Source organism: Callospermophilus lateralis, chromosome 1 (assembly GCF_048772815.1).
Source record: "Callospermophilus lateralis isolate mCalLat2 chromosome 1, mCalLat2.hap1, whole genome shotgun sequence".
Taxonomy (NCBI): domain Eukaryota; kingdom Metazoa; phylum Chordata; class Mammalia; order Rodentia; family Sciuridae; genus Callospermophilus; species Callospermophilus lateralis.
Window position 1 is genome coordinate 218,321,686 of NC_135305.1, and position 15,374 is coordinate 218,337,059.

Below are 15,374 nucleotides of genomic sequence, written 5' to 3' on the forward strand. Positions count from 1 at the left end.
TAAAGGACCATATGTTTGTGTGCTGTCCTCATCCAGGTCCACCTCCTCCTCCTGACCTACATAGATATCTCTCAGTGCTGAGGACAGTGTGAAGAGCACATTCCCTCCCTGTGGATGACAGTGTGTGGTAAGAAGGACCAGTGTGGGAGGAAAGGAAAACTGTAGTGACATTGCTGCCATGATCACTACCACCGTGGATGTCACACACATGCCTCGACTCTCAGTCCCCATGACTGACACTGTGCAGTGCTCTCCCCTCTGGGCAGCCACACTGCATGTTGGTCCTTCCTCCATCCTCACCTCCCTCAGCAGTTACCTATTTACCCTGGCTCAGGTGGTCGTGACTAAGGAGAGTGGATTCCACATGGCTGGTACCCAGGGGCCTCCCACCTCATCTTTAGGGCTGACATCTGTGCCCTAAAGTCAGGTATGGACTTCCTAAGACACAACCAGGGTGAGAAGAAACACAGTGTGGGGCACACTGACTGGAGCCATCAAGCTGAAAGGCTGGAGGCACAGGCTGCCCATTGACTATGGTGTGACCTTGGAGGCTCAATGCATAGAACTCCTGACTGGCCAATAGGTGAGCATATTACAGACTCTACAAACTTGCTAATATTAATTGTGGAAGAAAAATGTTAGAAAATTAACATTGATTAGGGTTTTGCACCAACTTTTAACAAAAAGGAAGTTTATCTATACTATTGATTTTTAATTGGTTTTTTAAATAATAGTTTCTTAAGTCCACTTTCATTATAGTAAATTTAAATTACAAAAAAATGACATTATTATCATTGTCAATTGCATATCTTAGTGGCATCAAATATAGACATAGTTGTTCAACAATCACTCTCATGTACTCCAACATTCTTTATCTAACCAAAGTGAAACCATGTCCCCAATGTGAAAAGAACCAAACAGCCCTTCTCAATATGAGTTCTAACCACTTTACTATAAAACTTGGTGAGAAATTAGCACAAGGGGCATATTGACAGGACCAGGTATTTAGCTTTGCTGCATTTTCAAACATGCATTGCAACCAGTCACCATGGGTGCTGAGATTTGCTGTGCAGCCTCCTCAGGGCACTCTTAATATCCCTGTTCCTCAGGCTGTAGATGAAGGGATTCAGCATGGGAGTGACCACAGTGTACATCAGAGAGGCCACCGACCCTTTCTAGGAGAATGTGATACAGATGATCCAAAGTACACACCAAAGGCTGTTCCTAAAAATAAGCAAACAACTGCCAGGTGAGACCCACAGGTGGAGAAGGCTTTGTACTTCCCACCTGAGGATGGGATCCTCAGAATGGAGGAAATAATTTTGTAATAAGAGAAAAAGATCCCTGCAATGGGGAAAAGGCCATAGATGACAATAAGAACGTATTTGACAATGATATTAGAGTAGGTGTCCAAACAGGAAAGATTCAGAAGTTAAGAAGGATCACAAAAGAAACTAGAAATTTCCATATTCTTGAAGCTGGTAATTTTTAAGATCATCAAATTGTGCCACTGGAAGTCCAAAAGACTCAGCAAAAATGACACCAAAACTAAGAAGCCACATAGACGAGGGTTCATAATGACTGGATAATGTAGGGGGTGACAGATGGCCACAAACCGGTCATAGGCCATCACAGTCAGAAGCATATAATCCATACAGACAAAAATGGCAAAAAAAGGACATCTGTGTCAGACAGCCCACGTAGGAGATGACATCATTGTGAGTCTGAATATTTACAATCATGTTAGGGACTGTGGTGGAGATGAAACCAATGTCAGCCAAGGACAGGTTGAAGAGGAAGAAGTACATGGGGGTGTGGAGGTGGAGGTCAGAGCTGACAACCAGAATGATGAGCAGGTTCCCAAGCACTGTGACCAGGTACATGGACAGGAACAGTCCAAAGAGGAGGGGCTGCAGGTCTGGATCCTCTGAGAAGCTCATGAGTAGGAATTCAGAGACACGGGTTAAGTTTTGTGCTTGTATGTTGCTTGGACATCTTTTGGAAAGCAAAGAGGGTGTTAAAAAAAGAAAAAGAAATACATTAAAGAGGCACCCCTCATCTGGAAACATTTGAATCCAACTATGCACAAGAAGATGCTCACACATGAGGTCCACATACCTTCAACAATAATTCTCAATAGTGAATCACCTGGTCTCTACATACACTTTCTTTTTTTAGGTTAAAATGATGTATTATTTTTATTAGTAGTTTTTATTTTTTTATTAGTTGTTCAAAACGTTACAAAGTTCTTGACATATCATATTTCATACATTTGATTCAAATGAATTGTGAACTCCCATTTTTACCCTATATACATAATGCAGATTCACATCAGTTACACATCCACTTTTTTTTACCTACTGCCATACTAGTGTATGTTGTATTCTGCTGCCTTTCCTAACCTCTACTATCCCCCCCTCCCCTTCCCTCCCCTCCCATCCCCTCCCTTCCCGTCTTCTCTCCCTACCCCATCTACTGTAATTCATTTCTCTCTCTTGTTTTTTCCCCCTTTCCCCTCACTTCCTCTTATATGTAATTTTGTGTAACAATGAGGGGCTCCTTCCTCTACCATGCAATTTCCCTTCTCTCTCTCTTTCCCTCCCCCCTCTCATCCCTGTTTAGTGGTGATCTTCTCATGCTCTTCCTCTCTATTCTGTTCTTAGTTGCTCTCCTTATATCAAAGAAGACATTTGGCATTTATTTTTTAGGGATTGGCTAGCTTCACTTAGCATAATCTGCTCTAGTGCCATCCATTTCACTGCAAATTCCATGATTTTTTTCATTTTTTAGTGCAGAGTAATACTCCATTGTGTATAAATGCCACATTATTTTTATCCATTCATCAATTGAAGGGCATCTAGGTTGGTTCTACAGTCTAGCTATTGTGAATTGTGCTGCTATGAACATTGTTGTAGTTGTGTCCCTATAGCACACTCTTTTAAGGTCTTTAGGAAATAGTCCAAGAAGGGGAATAGCTGGGTCAAATGGTGGTTCCATTACCTACAAACACTTTCATTATTACTTTCTCCATCATTCACCCATCTTTCCATACACACTTTCGAGACATTAAACTGAGCAATGTTAGAAGTCCAGGAGAATAGGAGAGAAGGAGTTCATGGTCACAATAAAATACAGCTAACTCTTTAAATAAAAATTAGGGAATAAATAATGACCTTTCTATAAAGGAAATTAAGAGGCAGTTTGATACGCCTCATTTTTCTCTCAGGACTTTAGTCAAAGTCTGTTGACAAGATATTTAAGACTGTGTTAGAACAGCATGTCCAGACAACTAGATCAATGATGATGGATCAGAACCAGAAAGCTGTATGTGCCCATTTTATGCAAGGGTTCTCATCATTCTTTGATCTTTTCATTTGCCACCTGTATGGATTTAAGTCTTCTCTTCAAAAATTATGTGACATAAAATAAAAATCCTTGTTTTGGTGAACTTCAAATTTTGATAAGTATGATTGAGTCAGTGCACATAATCAATCACAGCATTGACCACAAATGTGGCATTAGTGTATACTGTACCTGTCAATGATTTTTAAATCATAGACTTAAAAATCTCCTTTGAATCACTTTATTATGTTCAGGTTTATTGTATCAACACATATAATAAAAGCTAAATGTCTGTTATAGGAAATAGCCCTTAACTCTTTCTTTTTTTCTTGATTCTGAATGCCATCTGGCCTGATAAAACTACTTCATGGTTTTGTGATCTCAACCCAGCAAGTTCATATTTTATGATCTAAGCACCAAGGAAAGCCCTGAAGCTCTGGTTTAATTTCCATGCTTTTTTCTTCTTCATGGATTTTCTGGTCAGTCATTGGTAACACATTCATTTCAATTATATTATTTATATAACAATTGCACTTCTGTTCATTATTTATCATTACTCTTTGTGATTGAGCTGCATATAGTACAAAATACAGCATAATAATAAATAATGAAACAACTTCTTGGAAATTTTATCATTTGTAAAATGAGGTAATAATTACCTACCTTGTATGGTTATCATCAGGATTTTTTAACAAACCTTTTGCATTGTATAACTTGTACTTCTCTCCCATTATTTAGTCTATTTGTGCATATTTTAGAATATCCATACTCAGTGATGTCAGACCAACACCAATTTTATCAGCATATCCACACATAAAGTTCTTTTCTTATACCACACCTGAAATCCAGTGTCTAACAATATCCTGGCATGTGGACATGCTCCATGAATATTACCTACTCTTATTGTCCATAATACCCATTACCTGTATTGAAACTTGAGTCTGATAATACTTGTGGGAGAACTAACATTGGAGAGACGTCTGAATCATTACCTTAGAAATTTGAGTCTAAGACTCTCTGCCTTTTTCCATTATCTCACAGACCTGTCTCCCAGACACACCTACTGTCTTGAAATGGTGAGCTATGATTTTCTGTTGCTGTTTTCATGTCATAATCATCTACCATACAATTTTCCTTTACAAAACTGCCTTAAGTCTGCTTTGAGATTGAGAAGGCTGTTTTCAAGCATGGAGGAGGTTCTGGAGGGGGCCCAAGAGCATGATCTGTGCTGAATGATCATCAGCCTCCCTACTGTGACCTCTCTTGTGACCTGTGGCTGTTCTTCCATAGTGCATGCAACAGGTGCCCCCACTGATCTGCCCTGTGATCCCCAGGAACCCACGAGAAAGAGCACAGTGGGAATGGCTCTTTCTACAGTGACAGGGAAGAGTGGCTGGGTGGCTCGCTGATGGGACTGCCTGCCAGGATTCTGTGATACCCTGTGTCCATGGTCAGACAGCCCAATGCAAACAAGGCTTCACTCCTATCTAACAAATGAGTACAAGTTTCATAATTGTAATGCACTTTTTCATTTTGTATAATATAGTAATAATGTGGACATATATAACAAAGGTGAGAAGGTGCACATGAAATGACACAGAGCACCTTGCTCAGCTCCTGAGCCTGGGAAGCCCTGCACCTCAGTTCATGGTGCTCTGGCTTCTGTCATCCTCATCATCATCCTTACATCACCAACTTTAGTCCTTTTCTAAACCTCAGAAAACACTCCTGAAGGACCCATTTTGTACTGTTGTGGGTGAGATTTCTGTGTGAATTAGGACCAGTGTGGGTGGAGAGCACAGTTTGAATTTCTGATCTCCCCACCCGAAACAAAAGCTTGAACCCCACAACCCCAAGGTTGAAGCTGCACGCTGGTGTCCTCCCACCTGGCTACTCTGTGGTGTTTGTCCCTGAGCTGAGGTAACACTACTTCCCCAGTCCTTCCCACATCCAAGGCCCCCTCTGCACTTACTGGGTCATGCTGCTTCCCTGCAGGGTCATGACCAAGAAGTGCTGATCCTGAGACCCTACCAAGTGTGGAGCCCAGAGAAGGCTCAACTGTGTCCACAGAACAGATGGTGTGTTCAGGAGCTTCCTGATGCAGACACCCCAGGAGGAGAGACGGCTACACAGGTCCCTGGATGATGCCATGAACTGAAGGACTACAAGCACAGGCTGAGTGAGGACTATTATATGACCTTGGAAGATCAATACACAGAAATTATAATCAGATTAATTAGTCTATGAAATCCCCATCTCCAGGGATTTCTGATCATTAATGGGGAAGCAAAGGAAAATGAATGCTCATATAAGTTTCTGGCCCTAACTCTAATTAGGAAGAAGTTTGTGTATTCTATTTTCTTTTACTTTTTAAGATACATCTGTGATTAATGTCCATTTTATTGGGGTACAATATAAATACAAAAATGACCATTTGAACCACGTTAAGTTCATTTTTTGGTGACATTAATTGCATTCACATTGCTGTGCCATGATCATTATCATTCAAATCCAGAAATTTTCCATCTTCTAGAATTTAGCTGTGTACCCAGGTGAAAAAACTCACCATTCCTCCCACCCCAAGCCAGTGACCACCACTCTTCTGTGAAGCATGATGAGAGTCATTCAAACAAAAAGAAAATGCTCAGGGAAGGGGCATTTCCATGACTGGATTTAATTATGTTGTATTTCCAGCCTGCGTTACCATCGGGTGACTCAGATCCTGAGAATGCTAGCAGCCTCCTCAATGTTGGAGTAATGACTCTGTTCCTCTGGCTTAACTGAAGTATTCTGCATACAGGTGCCTGCTGCACAACCATGGAGACCAGCACACCTTTTCTACACTCCAAAGGTGCTTAAATTTGCCCTATTTTATACTTCCAAGTCATGGTAATGGGGAACAAACATTTTCTGTTTAATTTGTATTCAATGCAACTGTATGAGTAGAATCCATCTCAGTTGCTGGTTCTCAGTGACACTAACAACCTGCTCTGTGTTCAAGAAATGATAGTTAGATCTAGCAGCACTGATGCTAAATTGTGAATCTCTGGGTCTGATGCATGAATTTTTTTAATGTTTTCCTAATATTAGGAACATTCTAAGCAGAGCTCCAGAGACCTCAACTGCAGACACATCTCAGATACACTCTGACCACTCATCAGTTTCTTGAATCATAATAAAATCCAAGTGTGACTCTGGGTCTTCTTTTCATGTTGAGTGGGCTCATTGTAAGAATGCAGAGGATGTGGGCAGCTCTAGGCATACCCTGTGGGAGAGGTCTGTGTCCAGCTATTCTTACCTACTTTTTCACTGATTTTTTTTCCTCTTTGAGCCATTCACCCACGTGCCCTGTGTCTCAACTCCACGGTGCAATTCAAATGTGGCTGCAGTAATTCAACATAAAAACCTAGCATGAGTTACAAAAAAAAAAAAAAAACTGTGTTCCATTTTTGTAAAATAAAATAAAGTGCCATGTAGACCTTAGGGAAAACCTTGCAGATGAATTCAGATAAACTGCATGAAACACTGTTCAACACCTTGCACTCAGGAATCTCTTATTAGGAATTCATGATGTTTTTTATGGTTGATCTCCTCATCCTCATCACCTTCGTACACCTGTATAATGCTTAGAAGAAGTATAAATGGAGTGTATTTACTCCCTTTGTGGAGGAAACTTTATGGGAAATAGAATCATCGAGGCAGGAAAAGAAACGCTTTGCATGAGATTTTGGTTACCATCATCACAACCAGTCTCCCATGTGGCTACTCAAACATCATGTTCATCACTGTGAGGAGGAGGTAATGCTTAGGACATTCCCTTTTCAAATCGTCATCTCCCACAGAACTTACTGGTTTGCCATGTGTATCTGGTAGGTCATTTCCCAGGAGAGCAGCCCCAACACACCTCCCTAGCAGGAGTACCATGGCCCCACTCAGGATGAATGTCGATGCAGTTTTGGATAGCAGGTTCTTGATGCAAATAATCATTTGCAGAAAGTAGATGGAATGTGAGAATATTATGTTAAGCAAAGTAAGTCAAATTCAAAAGGTCAAGGGTCACATACTTTCTTTCATTTGTGGAAGATAGAGAGGAAAAAGAAAAGAAAAGTGGGGCATTATTGCATGAAAAGCAAAGGGAGGTCAGTAGAGCAGAGAAAATGAACCAAAGGGTGGAAGAGGGGAGAAGATTGGGGGAGAGCTGGGGAGTGACATCACTGAATTCTGTTGTTATATTGTGTGCATGTACAAAAATGTCACAATAGATGCCAACACTGCATACAATTAAAATGCACCAATAAAAATGTAAAAGAAAAAAACTACAGAAATCCACTTCATCATCAAAAAATTATAATCACTGTTCCTGACAACTAAATCTTGTAGGAATTTTAATGACTTCATATAAAATTTCAGTTCTTGGCATCTCTGCCTGACACTATTCTCCTGCACATCTCTGCCCTAAAAGCAACTACTCTCAGAAATTTTAAGGGTGGATTTTCCTGTTGTTGTCTCCATGTCTGCATTTATTTATGTATACATAAATAGTTTTCTTAAGCACATGCCTAAAGAGTACCTAAATCTCACCTAGGGACTATACAACAAAATACTTATTGCCCTGCAATGTGCTGATTTTTTTCAACATGTAGTTTAAAGTTTCCCTAAAAAAGTACATACATCTACTTTGAAGGATTTAAACTGCTGTGCAACATTACCTGAGAGACAAACATTACTAGTTTTTTTTAGTTCATTATTACAATAAACATTGCAAAATCCTTGTGCACTGATTCATAGCATATAAGTGAGATTTCATATAATATGTGGGTACACAAGAATTGTATGACCTCTGTGTTAAACACCTTTCTGTTACTGTGACAAAATGCCAAAGAAAAAATCACATAAAGGAGGAAAGGCTTATTTTGTCTCATACCTTCAGAGATTTCAGTCCATTGTCAGCTGGCTCCATTGCTTGGAGCTGGAGGTGAGGCACAGCATCATAGAAGAAGGGCATGTCAGGGGAAAGCTGCTCACCTCATATCAGCCAGGAAGAAGAGACAGAGGAAGGGAGGCAGGGAGGGAGGGAGGGAGGGAGGAAGAGAGAGAGAGAGAAGGAGAGAAGAAAGGACAGGAAAGGAGGGACAGAGGGAAGGAAGGAAGGAAGGGAGGAAGGGAGGGAGGGAGGGAGGAAGGAAGGAAGGAAGGAAGGAAGGAAGGAAGGAAGGAAGGAACAGAAATTGGCTAAGAAAAAGTTGCATGCCCCAAAGGCCCTCCCACAAGAACCCCCTCCCTCCAGATACGTGGCCCCTCCTGCAGTTTCTCACACCTCTCTGAAGTCCACTGAGCTCTGAATTCATCTGTGGATTAATCCACAGATGAGGTCAGAGCTCTCACGGACCAACAATTTCTCACCCAGCATCTGAACACAGCCATGCTTTGGACCAAGCCTTCAACACACGAGTCTTTGGGAGACGGAACAGATTCAAACGGTTCCAGTTTCCAAACAGATATTCACATTCAGTGTTCACACAACTACAATGTTGAGAATTCCAATTAAAAGTCCCCATTTATCTCTCCCAGAGAATGACAGCCATCAATCTGCTATTAAATATCTTGATATACAAAATCCAATAAATTACAAAGATATTACTAATAATGCAGTATTTACAGATTTATTTGCTTCATTTTATTGCATTTTCCTAACTACTTATCAAATGGAGGTCAAAATTCCTGAGATTAGACTATTCTACTGAGGAGCCTCCTCAGGGCATTTTTAAGGTCCTTGTTCTTCAGGCTGTAGATAAAGGGGTTCAGCATGGGGGTGACCACACTGTATATCACTGAAGCCACCACATCTTTCTTGGGCGAGGATGACACAGCTGATCCAAGGTATGCTCCAATGCCTGTTCCATAAAATAAGCAAACAACTGACAGGTGAGACCCACAGGCAGAGAAGGCTTTGTACTTCCCACTCAAAGATGGGATCTTCAAAATGGAGGAAACAATTTCATAGTAAGATAAAAGGATCCCTAAGACTGGGAGAAAACCATAGACGGCACCAATAAAATACTTGATCATGTTACCAGAGAAGTTGTTGTAACAGGAAAGACTAAGGACTTGAGTAGGGTCACAGAAGAAATTAGAAATTTCCATCTCTGTGAAGCTGGTAAACCCTAATGCATTCAGAATATGAAGCTGGGATTCAAAAAGAGCAAACAACAAAGACACCAAAACTAAGAATCCACACAGATGAAGGTTCATAATGACTGGATAATGCAGGGGGTGACAGATGGCCATGAAGCGGTCATAGGCCATTACAGTCAGAAGCAGATCATCCATGCATGCAAATATGATAAAAAGAGACATCTGTGTCAGGCAGCCCACATAGGAGATGACTCTGCTGTGAGTCTGAATGTTCGTGAGCATCTTTGGGACTGTGGTGGAGATGACACCAATGTCAGCCAAGGACAGGTTGGAGAGGAAGAAGTACATGGGGGTGTGGAGGTGGGAGTCAGAGATGACAGCCAGGATGACAAGCAGGTTCCCAAGCACTGCGACCAGGTACATGGACAGGAACAGTGCAAAGAGGATGGGCTGCAGGTCCGGATCTTCTGAGAAACCACAAAGATGAAATTCTGATATGATTGTTAGGTTTTTTTCTTCTATATTATTTGTACACCTTTTGAAATAAATGGGAAAAAAGAAACATATAAACAGGCACCCACAGTTCTGTATGTATTTTGAACTCATATATTCACATATTAAGTATTCACACTTCTGGATTATACCCTTCAGCAGTATTTCTCATTGTGATAAACCCAACCATATTGGAACTCTCGTACTATTGGTTTCTCTGTTTTCCTGCTCCTTCTACATACATCTGCTTTACAGACACTCAACAATGTTATAAGACTAATAATATAAGCCAGATGTGGTGGAGCAGACCTGTAATTCCAGTGACTCAGGATGCCGAGATAAATTCAAGGGCAGCCTCAGCAATTTGGCAGGGCTTTAAGCAACTTTGTGAGACCTTGTCTTAAAATTAAAAAATAAAAATAAAAATGGCTATTGAAGTGACACAGTGGGTAAGCGCTCTGGTTTCAATCTCCAGTACCCTCCCCCCCACAAAAAAAGACCCATAACATTACACACAAGCTCCCAATCACAGCCTGGATAAAGACTAATATCATTTATTCTCTGTTTCTTTTAAGAAAGAAATAAACAATAAGCAATAGCCTTTTCACTTTCAGAAGAAATAATCATTAAAAAGTAATTTAAGAAGCACTCAAATGTATCTATTTTTATCTAAAACCATGGCATGATACTCCTATGCATAGAATATTTAGAAAACATTTACAAGACTTAAGACTGTAGATACTGATACTAAATTAAAATTGATAGCTCATAATCAAAACTGTGTTATGGGCCTATTTCCTCACAGCGACTTCTCATTAAACATGGATTTCTGATTTCCCTCCTGTTTTGCAAGTAAATATCCACTCAAATGTAGTTTGCATTTTATGAATACTTATTTGTAATTCCTATTCTTGGGATTTGAAGAACTTCAAATTTTTATAAACATTTTTTAGAAAATACACAAATGTATAACATCCCTGACAGCAAATACAGAATTAGTGCACACTGCACTGGTCACTGGTCAAAGCATAATGAAATGTTGAGAATCTTTTTGAACATTTTCCTCAACACTGATTCACCTGCACCCTCTATCAATGCAGCACCACATCTGTGGTAAGGACAGATATGTGGGTCTTTTCTTTCTAGTTTCTCTGTTCTTTAGTGAGCTGGCAATGCTCTTTCACTGTTTCTCTGATTACAAAGTGAATCCTTTTCAGGGAGGACTTTGACCCCAGGCAAAGCTCCGAACTCTAGATTTCATTATCAAACTTAATTCCCTGGATTTTGATCATATAGATATATTCATGACAATTCTTCCTGAAACATGGATTGCAGTTCATTTACTTCAACAACCTGAAGGAAACTCAGGTTCGTTATTTCATCACCTTTCATTAGGATATAGTTTGGAAACAAGGCAAAGAAGAAAAATGCCCAAAATAATGTATAAACATCTGACAATTTTCTCATTTATAACATGGTGACAATATTTTCCCATTTTATACACTTTATAATCTTTTTAACAAAACTTTTTAAATCCCTGGGTCTAGGAGTGTCACTCAATTGTAGATAATTTGTCTTCCATGTAAGCCATGGCTTTTAATCTCTGAATTTTTTCTTATATTCACCAAATATTAACAACATACAGGGCATCCTTTATCTGTTTAATCCTTTCTTGATGCAGTTGCCTCAATTATAACTCAACTCAGAAGACAAGGCCTAGGCTAAGTGAGTCCGTACGCTGTTCTTTATCACAGCAACGGAAACTTAGCCCTCAGGGCTCAAAACTGAATTCTCCACCTCTGGGTGACATGCACCCCTTCTACTCATTGTTCCCAACAATCCAAAATAGAGCAGAGGTACAGAGGTCTTAGGTACAGGTCCACCCCAGGTGCACTTTAAAATTCTTTCTAGACTACTGAGTAGTAACGAAATCAAGACCTGAACTTCAGACTGCTTTTGAGATCAGGTTGATGTCAAGAATGAGGAACGTGTGTACAGCTGCAGGGATATCCTGGGGTGGGGAGAGAGGATCTATACTGAATGAGTGTCTGTCTTCTCTTTCTCTGAATTCACCCTGTGATTTCAGACACTCTTCCTATAATTGTAGCACCAGATGCCACCCACTGATCTGTCCTGTGCTCCACCTAAAACCTCCAAACTGAAGTGCACAGTGAAGGAGGGTCTCATCCTGGAGTGACAGGGAAGGGGAATGTTCACAGGGGACAAGGCCACCTGGCAGGACAAGGCCTAACAAGGCCATCCTGCCTAACCTGCTCAAATGCTCTGTCTCTAATCAAACCTCAATTCAAACAGGACTTCAGAATTCAACCTAAAATCCTACCACAAAAAACTATGGGAAACAATGCTTCATACAGTTCATACTCCATCATAAATTGATACAATATATATAGAATGCAAAGACAGAGTCTGGAGCTCAGAAATATACCAATAATAAGAGAGACAGAGTAGAGGCAGAAGTCGGGAGAAGGGAGGAGGGAGGACTGAATGGAGGAAGGGAGGATTGACATTGATCAAATTATGCTATATACATGTGTGAATATACCACAATGAAACCTACTATTCTGTCATTAATATATGCCAATAAAAATATTTAAAAAAATAAATTTTGATCAGATAGACATGTATTTGAATCCTGGATATTATTTTTTTCCAATTCTGCCAGAGGGGTTAATTAGTTAAGAAGATTTTATCATTTAAAAACACCCAGCATGTATAAAATGCCCACACCCATTACTGGCACACAACAGTGTGCTTAATTATTATTAAACAAAAAGGTGAATTTCAGTAGTAAATTTAATAAAGCTAAAAATCTGTAAAGGTCAATTAATATTGGCTCATGATGTGATGGACACTATCCTCATCCTCATCATCACCTTCATAAATGTCGTGGAGAGCTTAGGAAAGAGTTCAGTGGGACCTACTTTTGGTTATGGTCTGAGAGCTGTCCATGGGAAGTAGAACCAGGGTGGGATGAAAGCAAGACTCTGAATGAGATTTCTAGGACCCCTCCACAACCAAGATCATAAACTTCACAATCCTGGTAACTGAAATTTGACCCATTCTTTTTCTCCCGTCTGCTCTCCCTAAATGCATGTCTGTCCTGGTGATGAGGAAACAATGCTTCATACAGTTCATACTCCGTCATTCACCTCCCTCAGCACTTACTGATTTGCACTGGGACTCTGGTGGGTCATGGCCAAGGAGTGAAGATCCAGAGCTCATCTGATGCCTGGTACTCAATGAAGCCTCAGGCTCTGTCCCCAGGATTTCTATCCATGCAGTCTCAGATAGGAGCTTCCTGAAGCAGACCAACCATGGAAGGAGGAGGCACAGAGATGGAGCCCACTGGACTTGGAGCCATCAAACTGAAGGGCTGCAGGCACAGACTGATTGTTGACAGTTATATGACCTTGGAAGCCCAATGCACAGAGCTCCTAATTAGCCAAATTGGTCCAGGTTACCACAAACTCTAAAAGTCTCCTCATATCAATGCCAGCTGAGGAAGAGAAAAATCAGTGTCCACAAAAGTTCTTGGGCTCTTCCCCCACACCAGAGGAAGCTCCTGGGTATTATCATTTCTTTCATTAATTTTTTCCTTTGCCTTGTTCCATTTTTATGATGGTGAAATTTCATTCCCTCTAAAAATGACAATTTTCCCCATTGCCAAGGGCACAGATCAGCAGCATTAATCACACTCACACTGTGGTGAATCCATCACCAGCATTCATAGCCAAACTGAAAATTTCTAAACAACATAAAAAACTTGCCATTCCTCCCAGCCAAAAAATTGGCTCCCAACATTCTCCAATCAAAAAGGATGATAAATTGAATCATTATGCAATAATGTGACTGAAAGGCAGGCTAGATTTCCAGGTTTATTTATGTAGTTTTGTTGCCTTTTCCACCCTACATTTAAACTGATTGTTTAGGTCCAGACAGTTCTGCTGTGGAGCCTCCTTGAGACACTTTTTATGTACTTGCTCCTCAGGCTGAAGATGAAGGGATTCAGGACATGGATGAGCAAAATGTAAATGACTAAGGCAATATCTCAGAGATTTTGACAAAACTGAACCAAGGAACACTCCAATGATGGTTCCACATTATAAGCCAACAACTGATGGAAGAGCCTTACAGGACAGAAGCATTTCTGTTTATCAGTTGATATGAGAGTCTCAGAATCAAGGAAACAATTTTTTTAGAAAGATAAAAGACTTCCTAAGATACAAAAAAAAAAAAAAAAGAAAACTTGGTACAAAAAAGAATACCTGACCATGTTATTAGAGAAGGTATCAGGTCAGGTGTGATTAAGGAGTTTAGAAGGATCACTGAAAAACCTGAAAATTTCCACATCCATAAAGTAGGAAAATTATAATCAAACTGTGCATCTGGGAAACCAAAAGGTTAACCATGTAAGACACCAAACTAAGAAATCACAGAAGTGAGGGTTCATGATGACTGGGAAATGCAGGGGAGACAGATGGCTACAGTCCATAGGCCATGTTACTCAGAAACATATCGCATATGCTTTCAAAAACAAGAAAAAAAAGCCATCTGTATAATACAACCCACAAAAGAGATTATTCTATTGTGGATTTGGATGTTCACTGTCATCTTTAAGACCTTGGCAGACCCAGAACAGGTTGCAGAGGTGTTGGCAGCATAAGGAGCAGGAACATGGACAATCCAAGGAGGGATGACTAAACATCTCAACCACCACAGGTGCCCAGGAATAAGAATTTTGTGACATGCGTAAGATTCTCTGTTAATGCATTGTTTGACCATATTCTGGGAAAATAGAGAGAGTTGGATAAAAGAACAAATAAACAAACACCCACCATTCAGTATACATTCTGAATTCAGGTATTCAATGAAGTTATTCACATACCGTGGTACATACACCTCACAATACTTCTCAGTTGTGACTAAAAAAATTTTTTAAAAACCCTTGCATTATTATAATCTGTGTTATCTTCCATAAACTCCTACTTTAGAGACACTCAGCTGAGCATGCATAGAAGGCAAAGAACATAAGAGATAATGGTTATGTTCTCTTTGAAGAAAAACATAGAAAATAATAAATATTCTTTCCTTTTCAAGAAAAATTGCCGCAGTCCGGCTGCAGCAGAATATGGGGGGAGGGGTGGGTGACGAATAACTTGTGTACGTTGATGCAGCAGGAATGGAAGCCGTTTATTGTAGGACAACCGAGGTATTTATACATTTTACACAGCTTATCTTAATTAGCATAAACTAGATACAGCAGTCAACCGATAAGGAATCTCCACACTTAATGGCTTGCTTTTGTTACTTCACAAACCATTCCCTCTGGCATTTGGCCAGGCGCCATCCAGACTTGTTTACAGACTCTAACATTTCTCTGGCAA

General features: G+C 40.2%; 1 protein-coding gene and 1 pseudogene across 1 annotated transcript; both read right to left on the minus strand.

Annotated features, from left to right (window-relative positions):
- Positions 1–1,043: 1,043 nt before the first annotated feature.
- On the minus strand, positions 1,044–4,073 carry LOC143642155 (olfactory receptor 7E178-like; annotated as a pseudogene).
- A 4,996-nt stretch (positions 4,074–9,069) lies between these two features.
- On the minus strand, positions 9,070–13,184 carry LOC143642156 (olfactory receptor 7E24-like). Its single transcript, XM_077110316.1, has 2 exons — positions 13,156–13,184; positions 9,070–10,012 (listed from the first exon to the last, which is right to left on the minus strand). The coding sequence occupies exons 1-2, from the start codon at positions 13,182–13,184 to the stop codon at positions 9,070–9,072; spliced, it is 972 nt and encodes a 323-aa protein (XP_076966431.1).
- Positions 13,185–15,374: the final 2,190 nt, after the last annotated feature.